Raw genomic sequence first — 22,111 nt, forward strand, 5'->3', positions numbered from 1 at the left:
TTATACACCAATAACAAACTATCAGAAAGAGAAATTTAGAAAACACACCCACTTACAACTGCATAGAAAAAAAAACACCTAGAAATAAATTTAACCAAGGAGGTAAAAACCTGTACTTGGAAAATTATAAGATATTGAAGAAGATACAAATAAATGGTAGCATATACTGTGCTCATAGATAAGAAAAATTAAATAATTAAAATGTCCATAATACACAAAGCAATCTATAGATTCAATGCAATCCTTATCAAAATACCAATGGCATTTTTCACAGAACTAGAACAAACAATCCTAAAATTTATATGGAACCACAAAAGACCCACAATAGCCACCAAAATCTTGAGAATGAAGAACAAATCTGGCGATATCATGCTACCTGATATCAAACTATACTACAAGGCTATAGGAATCAAACCAGCATGGTACTGGCATAAGGGCAGACACATTGATCAATGGAAAAAAATGCAGGGTCCAGAAATAAAGCCACACTTATACTGTCAATTAATCTATGACAAAGGAGGCAAGAATGTACAATGGGGTAAAGACAGTCTATTCAATAAGTGGTGTTGGGAAAACTGGACTGAAAAATGCAAAAAATGATACTACACCACCTTTTTACACCATATACAAGAATAAACTCAAAATGGATTAAAGATTTAAATGCAGGACCCCAAACCATAAAACTCCTAGAAGAAAACATAGGCAGTAAATTCTCTGACATTACTCTTAATAATATTTTGTTCCATATCTTCTTGGGCAAGGGAAACAAAAGAAAAACTAACAATTTTCACCCCAATAAACTTTAATTAAAAAAAAAGAAAAGAAAAAATAAACAAATGGAACTACATTAAACTAAAATTTTTTTGCACAGCAATGGAAACCATCAATAAAATGAAAAGACAACCCACCAATTGGGAGAACATATTCACCAAGGACACATCTGATAAGGGGTTAATAACCAAAACTTATAAAGAACTCATACAACTCAACACAAAACAACAATCCAATTAAAAATGAGCAGAAGACATTTCTCCAAAGAGGACATACAGATAGCCAATAGACATATGAAAAGATGCTTAATGTCACTAATCATCAGAGAAATTCAATTTAAAACCACAATGAGATATCACCTCACGTCAGTCAGAATGGCCATCATCAATACATTGACAAGTGTTGGCGAGGATGTGGAGAAAAGGGAATCCTCATGCATTGTTGGGATTGCAAATTCCCTGTTTCCCAAAAATAAGACCTAGCCAGACAATCAGCTCTAATGTGTCTTTTGGAGCAAAAATTAATATAAGGCCTGGTCTTGTTTTACTCTAAGACCGGGTCTTATCTAGTATAGTATAGTATAAGACCAGGTCTTATATTAATTTTTGCTCCAAAAGCACATTAGAGCTGATTGTCTGGCTAGGTCCTATTTTCAGGGAAACATGGTTGTTGTAGTCACAGTGGAAAGCAGTGTGGAGGTTCCTCAAAAAATTAAAAATAGAATTACCATATGACCCAGCAATTCCACTTCTGGGTATTTATTCAATGAAATTCAAAACACTAATTCGAAAAGATATATGCACCCCTATGTTCATTGCAGCATTATTTACAATAGCCAAGATATGGAAACAATCTAAGTGCCCATCAATAGACAATTAGGTAGAGAAGAAGTGGTACATACCCATATACAATGGAATATTACTTGGTCGTAAAAAGACTGAACTCTTACCATTTGTGACAACATGGATGGACCTGGAGGGTATTATGCTAAGTGAAATAAGTCAGACAGAAACACACAAATACCCTATAATTTCATATATAAGTGGAATCTAAAGAACAAAATAACAAAAAAAACATCAAACTAGCATCAGTCTCCTAAGACAATTGGTGAGAACTCTTTTTCCTAATTTAGAGCTATCCTTAGAGGATAGTAATTTTCAGGTGGTTCTGAGGATAATTCCCTATAAGTAGTTAGTTCCCATAATGATTTGAGCAATGGCAGCCTTGTTGGAATACATGTCTTCCCTTCCAAGGAGATCTCCTGCAAGGTGATGAGACTCATTTAGACATATCACTGCTGGACTGTTTACTTAAACCTTTGCCTGCAGTCTTTATGCACATAATTTGTGTTGCTCCCAAGATAATGCTGTAAGAATTAGTCAGACCTTGATGAACCAGTCAGTCTTCACTGACACCTCAACTAGAACTTACATTTGACTTTAGGAAGAAGGGAGGAAAATTTAAAGAAACTATGTAGAGATCTGGGCTTTATTTCATAATGAAAAACCAAACATACACAACAAAATGACAAAAAAAAACAACAACAAAGAAAACAAAACCTCACTGAAAGCAACAAACGAACAAGGCAAATGAACAAACAAAAAATCATAGGCACAGGCAACAGTTTAGTGGTTACCAGCGGGTAAGGGGGGAGGGCGGAAGAATAGGGTAACGGGGGTCAAATATATGGTGATGAAAGGAGAGCCGACTCTTGGTGGTGAACATACAGTGCAATATATAGATGATGTATTATAGAAATGTACACTTGAAACCTATATAATGTTACTAACCAATGTCACCCCAGTAAATTTAATAAAAATAAAAAAGAAACACCTGAAACCTATGTAACTTTACTGACATTTGTCACCCCAATAAATTACAAAAAAATAAATAAATAAAATTAAAAAAAAAAAAAGAAATTAAAAAAAAAAACTTTCCAAACCCAAACAAGCAAACAAAATGAACAAAAAAAATTCCAAAGGGTGTCCAGGAGCTAGTATAGATTCAACCATGAGAGACAATCAGACATAGTGGAAAGAACATGAAATCTGAGTGCAAATCTGACTTGAATTTATTAGCTCTGAGCCTCTTGGTAAGTAGATTTACCTTTCTGACTCTTGGTTTCCTCTTCATTAAAATGAATGTAATAATAGCTATCTCACGAAATAGTGGTGGAATTCAATGAGATAGTGGTTATTTTGTTTTGTTTTGTTTGGTTTTTGACTTCTTGAGCATTGTATCTGGCAAATACAAGGTACCTAGTAAATGTCACTTTTCCATTTACTATCTTTATCTACTTAACCTATAACATGACAGCTATTGTCTCCAGCCCTATTGTCTCCAGTCCTGAATTTTTGTGATTGTACAACCCACGACCCCCCCGCCAACATATCAAGGTCTTTTTTTGGAATAAGGACACTCTACTGAGGTATCTCTAGAACACGTTGGTCTATTGAGGTGCTCACCAGGAGAGAGGGTTGCTCACCTTTCACCACAAATTTCACAGTGTTGCTGCGCTGTTCAGAGCCTACCCGGCCCTTGGCAGTACAGAAATAGTAGCCTGAGTCAGCCACTAGTGCAGGCTTGAAGAGTAAAGTACTCAAGGTTGCTATTTTGGTTGGTTCTTGGTTGTTAGTCTGTTCCTTGTACCAAACATAACTGATTGGGGGAGAACCCCGAGCCTGGCATTGAAGGCTAATCCTCATTCCCTGGGGCACTGTGAAGCCATAGCCACTGCCAGTCGTCACTGTGGGCTTGGAAACAGAGACTGCAAAGGGAAGACAAGAGAGGAAACTTTGGGAAGTTACAAGGATATGCGAACACAAGGCCAAGTTATCCCTTCTGGGTATAGGGGTGATGTATATATCTGCAAAGGGAACTGAAGGGGCCTCTGACTTGGGAGAGAAGAAGGGAACAGGACAATATAAATAAAAATAGCTTCCTTTGGAAGATTATGTACTGTTTTATATTATCTAGGGTTTTGGATTATCTGGAATTAAAAATCAACTGACTTTTAAAAAACTGTATAGTTTTTTTTTTTTTTAGCTCAAGTAGAGTTTTTGGATTATCTGCAGTTTTTGGATTACAAAGGCCAGATATTTGTAAAATTGTCAAGCCAACAAGACTTATCTTGGCTAAGTCAAGTATTCTTTTCCCCAGGGTTTCTCTATCAGGAGAGACCAATCCACTCTCCAATATCCTGATAAGCTATACTCATTTTTATGAGTTTTGAGACCTAGATCCCAAGGAGGGAAACAAGGTTATGGATGCTGAACTTTCTAGGACACTTGAAGGGGTAGAGATTTGAAGGCCAGGAACACTTCCCAACACTTTTAAAATTATTCCATGAGAGTGATGACCCTGAGGATCATCTGTCTGTTCATTTTTCCTCTGATTAACACATATAACTGAAGGGAGACCATGTACAGATGAGCAAATGTCTATGGGTTCCTCAGGGTTTTCTAGGATTATAGTCTTCTATTGGGTCTTTGCCTATCCTATCAGTGTTTTCCTACCACCACAGTGATTCACCTTTCTGGACACGGAGATCAATGATCTTATCTCTCACTACTTGGTTGCCATTGGGGGTCTGCCAAGTGACTTCACAAGTGTAGTGGTTCCGGTCATCCATCTCCAGGGTATTCAGTTGGAAGGACACATCTCCTAGGATCTCGTGGTTCACGCGCAGGCGACCCCGGTACTTTGCTTGCTGGATATGGTCTCCAGAGGAGTCACGTAAGAAGATGGTGACTGGATCTGAGCCATGTTGTGCCAGCCACTTTACCAAGACTTCGGTGTAGCCTTTCAGAGGACCGTAGGTGCAGGGAATATTAATATCCCCTTTCCAAATCCCTGTCACACTCTCCGGTGCTTCCAGGATGGGATGGCCTAAAGATGGGGAACAGAGGAAGAATGCAGACATGAATGGCACAACCACCTGGGAGCTAGGGTGGCAGTGGCAGGCCTCAAGAGGCTTCTGAGAAACACCCTTCAATTTTCCTTCTATCACACTTTCATATTCCCTGTGCCCTTTTGTTCTCTGCCAGCTTTCTCATCAACTAGAACCAGTCCTCAGAAGGAAAGCCCTTAACATTGTTTAGTTCTTGTGAGTTTCAAGTACTTTTTTGGTCACTTTCTTTCTGTGAGGTAACCCTGGGTAAATCACTTCCTGCCACAAAGGACCCATTTTCTTCATTTATAATGTAGAGAGTTTGGATCAAATAATCTCTAAGTTTTCTGCAAACTCTGACATTCTGTAAGTCCGTGAAAAAAACTTTCATTTTCCAAAAGAAGTGTGAGAGCAAATGCTGAGCAATTGGGTCTGGGCTATTTTATTGTATATAACTGTGTACCTGAAGAAATGTGGGGACTGTGAGGTAAGAAAGAAAGTGTCATCTACCCTGCTTATCCCTTATTGCTCCCTTGGAAGGGCTCAGTAATTGGGTACCTAACCTTAACCTGTTCACTGGAAGGGAGGAAGGAGGCAGGCAAAGGGCAATTCTGAGGGTTGAAACTTCTGTGAGATGCATTCCTGTTTACCAAAATCATTAGCTATTGTTAAGTTTGAAACTTGCACTTTGTAGGCCTGAATTTTCTGCCTGATTTTTCTCCTATCTTTGTTGATTTCCCTTTTGGTTTGTCTTAGTTCTCAGCAAAGGTACATTTGAAAATCCTATCCTGAGGGGAAATGGAGAGGAAAAGTTCTGGAGAGGAAAAGGGTCTGAGTAAAATCCTAGATCTGGCTGTGGTGGGAATTGTGGTGGAACAAAAGGGAGATTGCTTCTTGGTGTGCTGGGGAGGAAAACCCAGGAGGTAAAAGTTGGGGGTGTTGAAAGAGCCATCACCTCCCATCAGAAATTCCCATCCATAAACTTATATTTTGAGGATTTTGTGTTTTATTTAACTAGGGCCAGGAGTGAGGGATTGTATTTAGAAAATGTCTTTATGTCTCTTGTAGGAGAGTTAGTTTCACAGTGTGAGCTATTACTGAATAACAGCCTTTTATGTAGCCCAGGATTCCCAAGCTTCAGTAAAGCAGATGGAAGATGGGTGGGTACATGCTTTTTAGCTCCCAGAATGTATTGCCAACTACCAGGGCTTCTGTCAGTGGGGAGGCTAATGTCAAGCCTCTGGCCTGTGCCCTCAACAGGGACTCTCAGGACATCATTAGAATATTTTGGCCAACATAAAAGCCTTGTGTAGAAAATAATACACAAATATGAGTCCATGTTGCTAGATCCACCACACACTCTGGGACTTGTAAGATTAGTCAAGGAACAGAACTCACACTGATGAATGGGAGCACAATAGGGGCAGGTTTTGGTTTACTCTAAAAATGAACTTTATAATTAATCAGAGCTGTCTGTTGATGGACCTAGCTGTCTAGGGGAAGTTCTGAGCTTTGTTTAGGTCTTGGACAAAATACTCTTTAAGGTCCCTAACAATCCTAGATGGTTCAGTGCTAATAGACTGTAATGGAAACAAAAGTTAAATGATTACATGTTCTAGTTGGTGGTGAACTTTCGCCGGGTGGTGGGTTTCACTGTGCTATTCATAGTTCATGCCTCCATATGCATACAGATACAGCTTACCATCATCACGGACATACTTGCCCATACATATTTTCAGTCACTTGCAAGCACAAACATACCACCAGCCTTAAGCCCCATAAAGACCTTTCAGTTTGATGTGCTCTTCCCCACTAATCTTCCTCTACCCTTCCCAAATCTCCCTCCCCTTGTCTGAAAAGCATTCTCACATTCCCCTCCTGAGCAACAAAGAAGCATTCTGCTGTGAGGACATATGGAACAGCTGAAAACGCCTTTGTCTATGCCTACATATGTCTTCCCTCTGACCTTGGGGGAGCTGCAAGGCCTGGCTCACATTACCCTCTCTGGGAACTTGCTGGGGATTCTCACATTGCCTACCTACTCTGGTCTGTCAAGAACATGGACAGCCAGTCTCAATTTCTCAATCTTGAAAGTTACTTTTAGAAGTAGGTCAGATGTGGCTTTTCCATCCCAGAATAGGGGCATGGGACAGAGTTAGTAAGCAGACTTACAAGAATGGCATGTTTTTTCCCTTTTTACTTTTTTTCTTCCCCTCTCTTCTTCCACCCATTCTTTCATTTATCCTCTTCCTCCTCCTTCTTTTTCTTGCTCTTTTCTCCTCTTCCTCCCCTTTCCTCATTAGCACCATAAAGAGAGAGTGTATCACAGGCACAGGGCATCACAAGAAAGGGGATATTGTACTATTCCTCATGTACTATGATCTCCAAAGTGAAGGCAACCTCAATAGCATTGACTTATACCTTCTAACTATTTCTGTGGTTCTTAGATAACCTAAAGAAACATTGAGTAGGAGCACCTAGAGAGATCAGGAGGGTAGTGAAGGACTTCATGATGTAGTAAGAATACTAAAACTGACCTAAGTCCAAGGTCTGCCCTACCATATATCTCTCTGTGTGACTTTAGGTAAATTGCTAAACCTGTCTGAGCTTTAGGTTATTATCAATAAAACGGAGGTAATAATAAACCTAACATGGAGGGTTATTGTGAAGATAAAACGAGCTCATAGGTGTGAAAGCATTTAGCATAGTGGCTGGCATTCAGTAGGTGTTGGATAAATGCCAGTCCTGTCCCATGCCTCAGAAGAAACTTCTCATATTTGTCTTGATTCTTCTTATCCTATAGAAGTCCTCAACATGTCTTCCCCAGGATGGGCATATTCATTATATTTGATCATTGTCAGCTTTAATAGTGTCCTGAAGGAGCAGTTAGCCCATGAATAGGTAAGGAGTTATTCTTCTCAGCCTGATGGAACCTACCAAGTTACAGGCAGGTAATAGGCCATCCCTGGGTTTTAGGGGAGCCAGAGAAGATAGTAGCCTGTACCTCCAACAACAGGGCTGGCATGACAGCCAATGTGAAATGTTGGTGAAATTAAGCAATACTTTTTACTTTCCTGGAAGATGGGTAGGGAAAAATACATTTCAGGAAAACCCTACCTCCTGGGGGGATGCTCTGCCCATAATGGATCCATGATAACCACAAAATTGTTAGTTACTTGGTATAGCAAGGCTTGAGGTACCCAACAGGATAGAATTTGGAGACTTCTAGAATGGCATAGCTGAGAGTGCTTTTTTGAAACCACTTCGTGGCATTCTATCATGGTACATATGGGCAAGCTGAGGCCTAGAGAGAGAAAGATGCTTATCCAAAGTCATAGAGATAACAGGAGCAGAGCTAGGCCTGGAGGCCAAGAATAAAGACTTTCAGATGCTACACTGCCTTCTTACGTTCTTAACTTATTAAACCACCAGCCACAACTGAAGTCGGGAAACCCTTACCTGGGTCTACTTGACATGGTTTAAAGGGATGTTATCCTAGAGCTGGATAATATCCCCCTGAATGCTTAAAAAAAAAATTCACCCATCTGCCGGCTGCTTTCTAAAAAGCCTTTCCTAGAACTTCAGAGCCTTGCTCTCCTCCCTCATGGAAGGATTGAATTTCCTTCAAATATTGTCCCCGCTCAGGAGAAAGACCAGAGCTAGGCATTGACTCAAGGGGCTTCATTTTAAAAGGGTTGAATTTGAGAAAGAGAAACAGTACTGGACGCCACTCTCTCTGGTCCTGGGACCTTGACTTAGGAAAGTAAATGTCTGGGGCCTGTGTGATGGTCCTAAGGAAAGGGAAGACCTAGTTTTCTGGGTGTGGGCCCCTTTATAGAACCCAATCTGGGTCCCTTTTAGAATACTGTTCTTCCCACCATTACACAGAGGGTGAGATCTTCCCATGACTTCATACCCCTGTGTCTGACCTCTCTCCCTCTCTTGAGTTTCCTCCTAGACAGAGGATTAACCTAGATAATAGATGCTTATAAAATGTTTATAAAATTCAAATATTAGGACTTATTTTTATTATGATTATTTCAACATGTGTCTTAGACTTAGCAGCTGGTTTTGGCCCCTGTAGGCTTTTTAGAAGTGAAGCCACAGTTCTACAGAGCTGTCCACCTGGCAGGGTCCTTTGAGGCCAGCCAAACTGATCTCTTCTCTGTATAGATGGGTTAGGGACATTGAGATCTAGGGAGAGGTGAGGCATTGTTGGCATTCAGTATGTCCTGAGCCTCAGGTCTATAATGTAAGACCCTCAACACAAATGGAAGCCTTGCTTCCAGGTCTAGAGGATCTCCTAGGCCGGAGAGGGAATGATACACATGTGAGCACACACATGGATGCCCACACATGATTTAAATTTAACATTTACAAAATGTTTCTGTGAGCCCCAACTCTGCCTCTATGAGTCCCAGCTCAAACCAACAAATTTGGAGAAGATAGGGAGATACATTCTAAAATGTGTTAGAAAATGAAAATATTGTAGTTGTAGAAATAACACTATTTTTAAAAGAGTATTAACTCTGCCACTAATGCTCTGTGGCCTGGACCAAATTATTTTCCCTCTTAGGTGACTTAATTTAGTATCTCTTCGAGCTTGAGGTTCTAGAATTTGATGGATCAGAGCCCCAGGATAGGATAACCTATACTGAATCATCTATGGAAAGCTGGATTCTTTCTGGCCATAAAAGGGACACCAAGCTAACACCATCCAGCCTCTCCCTTTAAGGATATGGAAAAAGCAGGGGTGCAGCAAGAACCCCTTTGACCTATCTTGTGTATCACTTAGCTATTACTCAAGTTTAGTTTCTTAAAATGCTATCTCAATGTTCAGGAGTATAGATAAAGTTGGAGGAAGACCCAAGGAAATAATGTTATTATGGGATAGTCAGACCTCTTTTGGTATATGTGTCCAGCATTAAGCTCCTACAATTATCCCAGACAAACTGGGACATGTCCACAGGGAAGTGAGTTACCCTAGAAGATGGTAAGAAACCAAGTCCTGTGAAGACCAGTTGAAGGAGCTGGGGTTGTTTAGCTTGGACAAGAGATGAGTCAAGGGATAATAATGTCTGTTCTCAGAACAGTAAAGGGCTGTCGCATCATAGAGGGAACAGATATGATATGTGTGTCTTCAAGAAACAGAACTGGGACCTTTGGATAGAAGCCACAGAGAAGTAGATTGAGTTCAACACAAGGAAGAATTTTTAACAGTTGGAAATGTCTCCATAGACTTGATGGTCTGGGGCAGTGGTAAATTATCAGTCACTAGAAGTATGTGAACAGGTATTCTGAGCCATTGCTCATAACAGTGAAGAGTGGATCTAGGTTACTTTTAAGGTCCCATCTAACTCTTTAACAGCATTACTTCTTTGGGAGATATGTGTCTTAACAGGGATCAAAGCCTGGAAGCAGAGGGGTTAAAGTGTAATAGAATTTCAGGTGAAAATCAGAAGATGGAGGAGGGATTTGGATGGCATTGGGCACTTTCTTAATGTCCCTGAAATAAGAAGAGTGCTATAAAATCATGTGGATATTTTCCAAAAGATGATCCTTTCCAATTTCTACCCAAACTTACCTCCTGCATTCTTCAGCAGCCTTCAACTACCTCTCTCTCTTCTGCCCAAAGATGAGTCTATGACGTTGGCTGAGAAACTCACCTGCTCAGCAGAAATAAGCTTTCCTCAGTAGGTAGTCAACCCAGCCCCCCAGCCGTTTGCCTGTGTCAGTAGTGGCATCCAGGCCGTAATTTGCTCCCTTACCATAGGCGACCACTGCTAGGTGGCCCAGGAGCAGCAGGCCCAGTAAGAACCCCATCACAGCCAGAACCACTTCTGTCCTTTCTTCCAGCCTCTTGCTGTCAAAGAGGCTTGAACTCCTGATCGCTGCCAGTGTCTGTGCCTGCTCACTCCCCTTCCTTCCCTATATCTCTCACTTGGACTCCCAGTCCCATCTCACATTTCCCTTCCTTCCCTATTTCAGTACAAGTCACATGAGCATCCTTCTCCCTCCCCTGCCTGGGGTTGGAGGTTTGAGGGTGAGTGAAGCAATTCCTCCTCCTGCTAGGACATTGACTTGACTTTAGCTGGAGCCAGTGGAGCTTTATGGTCTTTGACCTCCCAGGTGGTGTTTATGTTGGGTTTACTCCACGAGACTTAGAGGTTGTGGAGGGCAACCTTTGGGATGAGTCTGCTCCCTCCAGTTTGGGGGTATTTTTCCCTCTATTGGGCCCAGCGAGAAGAGATCAACTTTGCTGGCCTATGCAATATTCAGCAGTCATAATGTTAATCCCTGCCTGCTCAGTTTATGCAAGTGAACAGTGTTGGAGGTGAGTGCCTATGGGCTGCAGAGTACAAGAGATTAAATGTACGAAAGAGCTTTCTACACATCAGTGGTTAAATAATTGACAAGCCCATGGATAAGGCTGTTATGGGGGAATATACCCCCAAATCTCATATTGAAAAAGCTCTTTGAATCACTTTCTCCTATAGGTCTACCACTTTGGTAGGAAGGGTTCTCATTAGTGCTTATAAGGGATCTTTATTTATTTTTAAGGGAAAGTTAAGTCTAGCATCCAGTGTACTTGCCTATGGACCTGATAGTGGTATGCTCTGTTAGGTTGAACTTTTCAACGACTTTCAATTGGTACAAACCCCTGACCTGCAAGAGAGTGACATTAAGCCTCCTAGGAAGTTTAATTGCTTTTCTTCACAGGCACCAGAGTGACTGTAAGTCTACCAGCAGTCTACCTCTAGGTTTGGCACTGCCCACTGTCTACTAAACTTTGAAAATATAAACACTTCCAAAAGGAGAAACACATCCAACAAATTCACACTGATGTGTAAGTAACATCTAATCTTAACTTTCTTTTTTTTTTTAATTCTATTGACATTTATTCTTTTTTTTTTTTGTATCTTGACTCCTCTTTTTTTTATTTAAATTTATTGGGGTGACAATTGTTAGTAAAATTACATAGATTTCAGGTGTGCAATTCTGTATCACATCATCTATAAATTACATTGTGTGTTCACCACCCAGAGTCAGTTCTCCTTCCATCACCATATATTTGATCCCCCTTACCCTCATCTCCGACCCCCCACCCCCCTGACCCTCTGGTAACCACTAAATTACGTTCCCCAGATTAATTTTCATACCCCGTGGCCATCCTGTGGTCACCGACTGCCCTTCAATCCCTTCACCCGCCCCCCCACCCCCACCCCCCACCCCCGCCCATCTAGCAATCCTCAGTTTTTCCTCTTTGTCTCCAACACTGTTTCTGGTTAGTTCATTCACTTAATCTTTTCTTTAGATTCCGCAAATAAGTGAGATCATATGGTACTTATCTTTCTCTGTCTGACTTATTTCACTTAACATAATGTTCTCTAGGTCCATCCATGTTGTTGCAAATGGTAAAATTTCTTTCTTCTTTATGGCTGCGTAATACTCCATTGTATAAATGTACCACAGTTTCTTAATCCAGTCATCTACCGATGGGCATTTTGGTTGTTTCCATATCTTGGCTATTGTGTATAGTGCTGCAATAAACATAGGAGTGCATAAAGATTTTTGAATTGGAGTTTTGGATTTCTCCGGATAGATACCTAGGAGTGGGATTACTGGATCATAGGGTAGTTCCATTTTCAGATTTTTGAGATACCTCCATACTGTTTTCCATAGTGGCTGCACCAATCTGCAATCCCACCAACAGTGCACAAGCGTTCCCTTTTCTCCACATCCGCACCAGCACTTGTTGTTTGTTGATTTATTGATGATAGCCATTTTGACTGGGGTGAGGTGGTATCTCATTGTGGTTTTTATTTGCATTTCTCTGATGGTTAGTGAGGTTGAGCATTTCTTCATATGTCTGTTTGCCATCTGTATGTCCTTTTTAGAAAAATGTCTCTTTAAGTCCTCTGCCCATTTTTTAATTGGATCGTTTGTTTTTTTGGAGTTGAGTTGAGTGAGTTTTTCATAGATTTGTGATATTAACTTTCTTTTTGATTAGAGGGATAAGAGAGACCTTGTTTGAGGGAGGGGTGAGCTTCACAGATAGGGGGAGTGAGATTCCAAAAAGAGACGTTTTCTCCTCCATATGCTTGCCAAGATGTGGTTACATACAGAGGATCTGAGGCTGTGCAAAGGCTAAGAGGAGACTCTAGCATTTTCGGCCTTGCTATTGTCACATGGAATTCTGTCAAACCCTTCTGCCTCACAGATTCAATCCCCCTTGTCTGATCGTCCCTTGCTTTTTGGTTACTTCATTTAGTCCACCTCACTGGCACTTCTAGTCATTCTTTTACATTGGGTCATCATTCATGGAACCCTGAACTTTCGAGAACTCTCTTTTTGTATTTTCCAACCAACACCCTGCCACCACTATCATCATATATTTACACATACACACACCCACACATCCCCAAACACATACCTTCCCCTATACATGATGAAGATCTGGAAGACCATGACCCATTACACTGGTGTCGATTTCTCTCTGCTCTGGTGACTGTATTTTTTGAACTGCCTCTTGGCTCTTGATAGAAAGAACCTCTCTGAAGATAAATAAATGCCCTGGGGAATGTGTACAGTATTTCTCTGGTGAAGACTTCCAGTCCTGCAATGGGCTCAGTAACCCTGCTGAACAAGAATAGCACTGAAAGGAAAGTCAGGAAGCCCAGAGACGGACCTGGCTCTGCATTCACTTCATTCTGAGACTTTGGGCAAGTTAAGTCTCTCTGAATCTCAGCTTTTCCAGTTTTAACATGAGAACTGTTAGGGTCAACATTTATATCTTTTCAGATATTTTATTGAAGTGAAACTACACTATATATACAATAAAAACTATAGTAATGATAGTTACCATTTTTTTAATCTCTTCTAGGCACTGTACTAAGCACTTTGTGTAAATTATTTCACTTGAAACTTATAAACCCTCAGTTGGGTATTATTGTACTTACTCTTGTGTCTCTTCTGTCACTTTTAACTCCTTTTCACTGATTTTCTTTTTATTTGTAGAATTCACCATACTTGGCATAGTGTACATTTACCGGTTTACTTGTTTGTTGTTTTCTCCCACTCTCGAATGTAAGCCCCATGAAAGCAGGACATTTTGCATTTTATGTTCACTGCTATATGCCCTATGCTTAAAACAATGCCTGGCATATAATAGACAATATTTTTTTTAATGGATGAATTGAATAAATCACCACTTTACAAATGAGGCTGAGGCCCAGAATAGTGAAATCACTTATCTGTATACAAATTGCCTAGACAAGATCCAATCCCATATCTGTGTGTCTCCAAAAATGATACTGTTAAGCAACACACTGTTCTGCTTCCTTCCTATCTTTAATGACCACTTATAAAGCTTTTCTAGACCTTCTCTGGATGATGTAAAGCAAAGAGGAGAAATGTTAGACATGATTCCTGGCTTAGTGATATTTTAGTATATATAGAGTCAAGATGCATATGGATATACCAATGGGAACACACACACATACACATTGATACAAGGAGGATTTTTGAGCTTTAAACCTGTGGTTCAGACAACATCTAGTGAGTAGTGTGAAAAGACTTCCCAGGGGAAGTGATATGTAAATTGCCTTTATAAAAACTACTGCTGGATATATTATCCCTAGGCCTCACCTTACTTGGAAGATATGATTAACTCCCCTTTCCCCCCACTTTTTTTGGTTGAGGAAAACTGAGGTCTAAAGACACCAAGGGACATACTTACAGTCACATAGTTAGTAAGCATCAGAAGGGAGATTTTCAATTCAAGTTGGTCTGTTTCCAGAGCCTGTGCCTTTCTTTTCCATTCCCTAGGGCTATATATGAGCTGAGCCAAGAAAAATGAGGTGGTGAAAGAGGAGAGGAGATGGAGATGAATAGTTGCTTTAATCTGGGGAATTCACATTTTCTTTATCTTCAAACCCGGTGCTCCCTGGGATGATGGTATACATGTGGTAAGAGCTCACATATTGTGGGTGAATAGCAGAGAAAACAACTCATATCTTATGAGGTCCAGTATCCAGAGGTCGCTGTGACTCTGTGTCTACTTCCATTTCCATAACCCAACTTTCTAGAAAAAGGTTGAAAGGGCATATTGGAGCAATTCAGTAGTGTGCAAACTTTAGTGAAGACCTTCCTGTATGCCTGTGCACCTTGTGTTTGACTGAGTTGGAAGACAGCAATGGTGCAAAGAGGAAATCCACACAGGTCTTATTTGAGAACACACATACACACAAACCCACAAACACCACATATAAACATACATGCACAGATACATATGGACACATATAAACATAAATGTAGATATACATATGTGTATAAAGTGGCCATAGGCATAAATATTATCACATTGATGCAAAAAATGCATGCAGAGATATACAGCACACAACACACATAAAACAGTCACACAGACACACAGATATACACAGACATGCACATGCACATAGACACACAAAAACAAACATTGAAACACAGATCCGTACACCCAAGTAGAAAATAAGCAGACAATATATGCATATAAGCATGTAAATACTCATTTAAACACACAGATACATACATACAAACAGTAACCAAAGGCAGATGTGTTTAAAAGCAAAATAACAATAGCAAGCCTCACATACTAAGGGACAGGGGAATGGCAGAAGCTTATTTATACAATGGGAACACAGAGGTGGTGATAAACCCCATGGACTGCAGTGGTCTAAGAAAGCTTCCCAGAGTGTGGGCTGTGACATGAGACTTAGCACTGGATAGACAAAGAGGATGGGAAGGGAATTCCAGGGAGGAAGGAGGGAGGGAGGGAGGATAAGAGGCAAGGGGGGGGGGGAGAGAGAGAGAGAGAGAGAGAGAGAGAGAGAGAGAGAGAGAGAGAGAGCAGAAGAAGAAGAAGGACAAGGACAAGGAGAAGGAGAAAGAGGAGGAGGAGGAGGAGGAGGAGGAGGAGCAGGAGGAGGAGGAGGAGGAGGAGGAGGAGAAAAAGAGAGGAGAGGAAACGCCAAAGCCCAGAGGCAGCAAGGGCGAAAAGAATCCTGGTGAAGAGGGAGAAAATCAATTAGACTTTAACTTGGTATATATATAAAAAGGTAGGGAGATAAAAAGCTTGTGAAAATTGTGGAGAGTCTTGAAGACCATGCTAAGATTCCTAAACTTGAACTTATAGGCTTCCATGGGAACCATAGATGGTTTTAAAGTGGAGCTGGGACATGCTACTGCTGAAAGTATTTTAGAGCCAAATTTGTTGACAGCATACCAGTGGGATAGGGTGGGGAAATTGGAGGCAGGGGAATGGGAGACTAATTAGGCTATTGGCAGTATAATTCAATGGAAAAAACACTGAAATGGGTATTAGGAAACCTGGGTTCATCCCCTTTTCTGGACCTCAGTGTTCCCATCTGTACCCTAAAGATGTCATATTCACCCACAGATTTTTAGTCTATGTTCTGGGGATCCTTAAGGATCCTTTAGGGGGAAATTGGGAGGGAACTTTATTTGCAGATGGAATTTAGGGGGCAATGGGGAAAGGAAAGAGTAGGTGACTATTTCAACCATTGGGGTGCTGGAACCATCTTGAATCTCAAAAGCTGATTGTGCACATTTCTTTCCAAATTCATATTTAGTAACATCATGTTGGTAGCTTGAAATTGGCAAATGCCATAAGCCAAGGTTTCTTTTTGTTGTTGTTGTTTTTCTTCAGTGATCTGGATTTTAAACATGAAACCACATACTACTGGTTTCAACAGTAACCAGAACATCTCTGATTTTATCTGCTAGATATATTGTATATAACATGTCAGGTGGTGATGAGAACCATGAAGTTAAAATGAAGCAGTGCTATGGGACAGAGAGTATAGTAGGCAGAATACTGGACCCCTCGAAATGTCCACATGCTATTTCCCAGAATTTGTGAATGTGTTAGTTTACATGGCAAAGGAGAATTATATTTTTAGAAGGAATTAAGGTTGCTAATCAATTAGACTTAACATAGAGATTAGTTTGTATTAGATAGGTGGTGTCAATGTAATCACAAAGCTTCTTATAAGTGGAAGAGAGAGGCAGAAGGGTCAGAGTTAGAAAAAAATGTAACTATGATAAAAAGCACAGAGAGGTACAATTTTGCTGGCTTTGAAGATGGAAGAAAGGAGCCATGAGCCATGGAATTTGGGTGGCCTCTACAAGCTGAGGAGGGCAGAAAATGGATTATCCCCCAGAGCCTCCAGAAAGGAATGTAGCCTATTGATATCTTGATTTTAGCTCAATAAGATCTGTGGCAGACTCCTGACCTCTAGCACTGTGAGATAGTAAATTTGTGTTGTTTTAAGCCACTAAATTTGTGATAATTTGTTATGGCAATTATATACAACTAATATGAAGAGTAATAAGGTGGCATGTACTCTTTAAGGAGGGGATAATTTGAACAGAGACTTGAATGAATTGAGGGAGCAGGCTTGGCAGATATCTGGCGAAAGATAATTCCAGGAACAGAGAACTACAAGTGGAAAAGTCCTGAGGAAAGAACATGCCTGGCAGAGTGAGTGAAGTGGGGAATTGGTAGAGGATATGATGGAAAAGGGGATGGTTGAAGGGTAATATATCATGTAGGATCTTGTAGGTCATTTAAAGGATTTTAGCTTTTACTCTGAGATAAGGAATCTGAACATGGGGATGGTATGATCTTATTTGAAAGAATACCCTGGCTTCTCTATGGTAGATGCTAGAGAGCCAAGGGTAGAAGCACGGAGACCAGTCTGGATGCTTTTGCAACAAATGGATAAATATAAGATGATGGCAATTAAATCAGAGTAGAAGAAGTAAATGCTAGAGACTGGGCTAAATGAAGAGCATAGACACTGCCCATGTGGTAGATCTGGACAGCCTGGGCAACAATAAGGCCACAAATAGAACTCAAGAAATGTTGAAGGGGAGAGGCTGTTTTCAGCAGAAGATAATTTGGACCAGCCACGTGGGAATAGTAATGATGGGGTTTCTGCACTGGAATATCCTCCTAAGAGAATACGGTAGGACTGGAGCTTAGAAAAGAGGTCATGGCAAGAGGAAGATCTTTGACAATCAGTTAGAGAGAAGTGATGATGAAGCCATAGGAGCTTGTCATACTACTAAGGAGAGGAGAGTAGAGAAAAAAGCAGAGAGCCAAGGGTGGAGAAGCGGAGTTTCTACAGGACACCGAACTCCCCCTTTTGCCATGAATTCCAGACCCATACTTAGAATCACAGAAAATAAAAGCCTAGAGAACCTTTTGAGATTACCACCCGTCACACTTTGCTTCAGTTGTGCAAGGGGGAAAACTGGCTTTTGTTCAAGGCTGCACAGTGGAGGTCAGGGTCAGAAGCAGAACTCAGACAACTTTTAAATATGTCACACTGCCACTCATGCTGCTACATCCTTTAATACTACATATTCTGCTCAATCACCCTCAGAAATGTATTTGGAAGAAGCCCTTTCTAGTCTAGGCAGAGTGGAGCTGCTTTGTCCTACTGGGCCATGGTTTCTCTCTCTAAAATATAAAGCTAATATAATTGATGAGTCTACTGGAACAGCAAAGAATATAATTGAAAATCAAGACTAGATCCATCGGTTACATGCATGTACACAGAATGGGAGACAAAACAAACAAACAACAACCACAACAAAAAACAAGTGTATGCCACCAGGTTTTTTTTTGACTGAAAAATAAAATAAAAAACAAAGTTTCTTGAGCTCTGGTTCTTAAGGTGATAGAAAAAAAGGAAGTGAGACAGTTGTGGTGACTGAGTGGGTGGATGTAATAAACACATGCTGTCCAAATTTCATGAGTTTCCTATTCCCACACACTCTACCCACTGACTTGGAGAATTAAGCAAGAGGCATTGATATTCTAATACCTAAGAAGACCCCTGGCAGGCTGGGCCTGCCAGCCTGTTCCCTAGGCCCTCCTGAATGGACTTTCAATTTAATTCCAATTGATTTAATCAAAAAGTTTTATTACTGACTTGTGTCAGGTTACTTAAAGGGACTGTCCCCTTTACTTAATCCTTATAACAAGGCCATGAGGAAGGCACTAATTTTATTCACACTTTACAGATCACAAGGATATGGCTCAGGGAATGTAGATAACTTTCCTCAGGCTCCATAGCTAATTTAAAGCAGAGTAAGGAGTTGAACCTATGCAGTCTGTACTAGAGTCCATGTTCTGGCTACCACTATCCAATGCTGCTTCTTGTACTATAGAGTCTCATCTCTATAACTCTGTGCCCAGCCCAGGGTCTGGTATGTGTTTAGGTTTAACCAAATTGAATGTGGAATGTGCTATAACTAGGAGTTTAAAATACTATAAAAACTACAGGAGAATAAAGGATTAAATCCGCAAAGGGTCAGGAAAAGCATTGAGGAAGAGGTGATAGCATTTGAAATGGACTTTGAAGACTTGATAAGTCTATAGGAAGAATTGGGACAAATGAGGGGTTTACTTCAAGCTGAAGTTCAGGATGAAGTAAGACCACTTTTGTGTGGATGGATGACTTTCTCTTACATACCTCTAGCCTTGATTAATATGCTAGACTTCAGCCTCCAGACATAAACAGATGTTTTGCCTCAGGACAGTATTTGACCTTTGGTATACCCAAAGCTATGTAATTGCAAACCATGTAGTAAAATGTCTACCTTATTAAACATAAGTTTACATTTCCTGAGCATATACCATCTGGAGGACTTCAAGAAGATGTCTGTGCCCATATTGGTAGGTAGAAACAAATAAGCAAGCACTGGAAGTTCATTTTTAAAAAGGCAATTTTAAAGTCATAAAATAGATTAGTTGTTGCTTAGGGCTAGGAGATGGGGGGAATGATGAGTGATTGCTAATAGGTACAAGGTTTCTTTTGGGGGTTATGAAAATATTTTAAAATTGATTGTGGTGATAGTTGAACTAGTCTGTGAATATACTAAAAATCATTCAATTGTACACTTTAAATAGGTATACTTTATGATCTGCAAATTTTATCAGAATAAAGCTGTTAAAAATTCATTACAGTTTTGGAAGAATTTGTAATGGCCTGGGGAAAGTTTTCAATACACTGGTAAGCAATAAAGAAGAATATGAAACTGCACATAAATCATTAACCCAATTAGGTTAAGATATGATGGACTTGCCTATAGTGCTTAATTTTTTTCTATATTTTCCCCAATGATACTATGTTTTCTTTCTATAATTATATATGTGGAAAATAAGCATCAAATATTAATGCTTGTTTTAAATTAGTTAAAACAATTTTAAAATAAATTTTCTTTTGTACTTGTTGGTTTTCATCATTTTCCAATTTTTCTACAATCAAAATTCATTATTTTAATAATCAGAAAAACTAAAGCATTTGAAAATACCACAAAATATTCATTGTATAACATCTACAAATAAATAAAAATAATTTAACCAGTTAAAAAATGAACAATAATTAGGAGACAATTTGCACAAGAAAGAATACCTTTAGCTAGTAAACACATGGGAATATGTTAAACTTCACTTATAATTGATGAAAGGTGAAAACAGTAGATACCGCCCATTGTTGGTAGAGATGTGGGGAAATGGGCATGCTCCCACGGGAATGGCCAGAGTGTAGACTGGTGCCACCACTTTGGAAAGCAATTTGGTAATATCTATCAAGATAATCAGATTTACAGTGCTATTAAAGTTTTAGAATATATTCTACAGAAACATTTAGACAAGTGTACAATGAAATACAAACGAGGATATTTGTTGCATCATTGATTATAATAGAGAGAAATTAGAAGCAAATTAAATGTCCATTAATATGGAAGTGAATATGTCCATTGACATGAACTATAATTTAGAATTGTTTAAATAAATTATAGTTCATCAAAATAATGAAGAATACTATGAAGCTATTTTTAAAAATGGGGTAAAACTGGAAGAGGCAAAGCAAGAAGATAAAAAACTATTGCACTGCCCAGCACTTGAAAAGAAAGTTGGATTTTTAATTTGTTTTTAAAATGTTTAATGTTTTAATTTCAGACAATGCAGAATTCCAAATGTAGAAAATTACCAGCAATAAAGAGGTACATTACTTCAGAAAATGAGGGTAAATATATATGTATGGATACGGAAAGATGTCTACAACATATTCTTAATTGAATAAATCACATTTTAAAAGAAAATGTATAATATGAAAAACAAAATTTTCGAAAAACAAAATAGATTAATATATACGTAGTAGAATCCTGTGCAGGACAAATGACAAACTGTAATATATGGGGTGAATTTATGGGTTACTTTCACTTTCTACTAAGGAGGAGGATTAAATTTTAATCATAGATCTGATACTTATTAAGACATGAGACCCTATATAAGTTATTTCATTTCCCTAAGTTATTACATTTCTCATATGTAACAGAGAGCTAAAATTGTACATATTTCATAGGGCTGTCTTGACGATAAAATGGAAAAGGCATGTAGTGCTCAATTAATATTAGTTATTCTGCTTTGTATTGTTCTAATTTTTGATAATTTTCATGCATTGTTTCTGAAGTCAGAAAAATGGTACAGAAAAAAATAGACAATCCACATTCAAATAATGGCTTCATGACTTTATCAGAATAGCAAACAAGGTCAGCAGAAACTGTATAAAACCTCCCTATGGGGAGCAGAATATCTGGTAATCTGCAAAGGATCTCCCTTGAATGGGGAAAGCTTTAGATCTGTGTTGTTAAAGATTACTGGGGGGCCGGCCCGGTGGCTCAGGCAGTTAGAGCTCCATGCTCCTAACTCCGAAGTCTGCTGGGGTTCGATTCCCACATGGGCCAGTGGGCTCTCAACCACAAGGTTGCCAGTTCGATTCCTCGAGTCCCGCAAGGGATGGTGGGCTCTGCCCCCCCCCCCCCGTGCAACTAAGATTGAACACAGCATCTTGAGCTGAGCTGCCACTGAGCTCCTGGATGGTTCAGTTGGTTGGAGTGCGTCCTCTCAACCACAAGGTTGCTGGTTCAACTCCTGCAAGGAATGGTGGGCTGTGCCCCCTGCAACTAGCAACAGCAACTGGACCTGGAGCTGAGCTGTGCCTTCCACAACTAAGACTGAAAGGACAACAACTTGAAGCTGAACGGCACCCTCCACAACTAAGATTGAAAGGACAACAACTTGACTTGGAAAAAAGTCCTGGAAGTACACACTGTTCCCCTATAAAGTCCTGTTCCCCTTCCCCAATAAAATCTTTTTTTAAAGAAAGATTACTGGAAACTGAAGTATTTTCACATGCATTATCCCAACTCTGTCAGTTATCACCATCACCCTATAGATGAAACAGAAGCTCTGAAGTTAACTGGCTCAGGGTCATACATAATGAAACCAGGAATCTTGCCCTGTTCTGTGTGACTCCAAGTTTGTGTTCCTTTATGTTGCACAACACTGTCCAGATTAATTCAAGTGGAGAATGA

General features: G+C 39.8%; 1 protein-coding gene across 2 annotated transcripts in view; it reads right to left on the reverse strand.

The window, feature by feature from the left end:
* Positions 1-10,578, reverse strand: part of VSIG4 (V-set and immunoglobulin domain containing 4) — a 31,773-nt gene extending 21,195 nt beyond the window's left edge. The window contains exons 1-3 of one of the 2 annotated variants that reach the window (XM_033118438.1): positions 10,429-10,578; positions 4,303-4,659; positions 3,257-3,538 (exon numbers count right to left, since the gene is read on the reverse strand). In XM_033118438.1, the coding sequence (XP_032974329.1) occupies positions 3,257-3,538; positions 4,303-4,659; positions 10,429-10,483 (694 nt within the window). In that variant the 5' untranslated portion in view covers positions 10,484-10,578. The remainder of the gene's footprint in view (positions 1-3,256; positions 3,539-4,302; positions 4,660-10,428) is intronic. The other variant, XM_033118448.1, reaches the window with a different exon arrangement.
* Between the last annotated feature and the right edge of the window lie 11,533 nt (positions 10,579-22,111).

The sequence above is a fragment of the Rhinolophus ferrumequinum genome, chromosome X (assembly GCF_004115265.2).
Source record: "Rhinolophus ferrumequinum isolate MPI-CBG mRhiFer1 chromosome X, mRhiFer1_v1.p, whole genome shotgun sequence".
NCBI classification, from domain to species: domain Eukaryota; kingdom Metazoa; phylum Chordata; class Mammalia; order Chiroptera; family Rhinolophidae; genus Rhinolophus; species Rhinolophus ferrumequinum.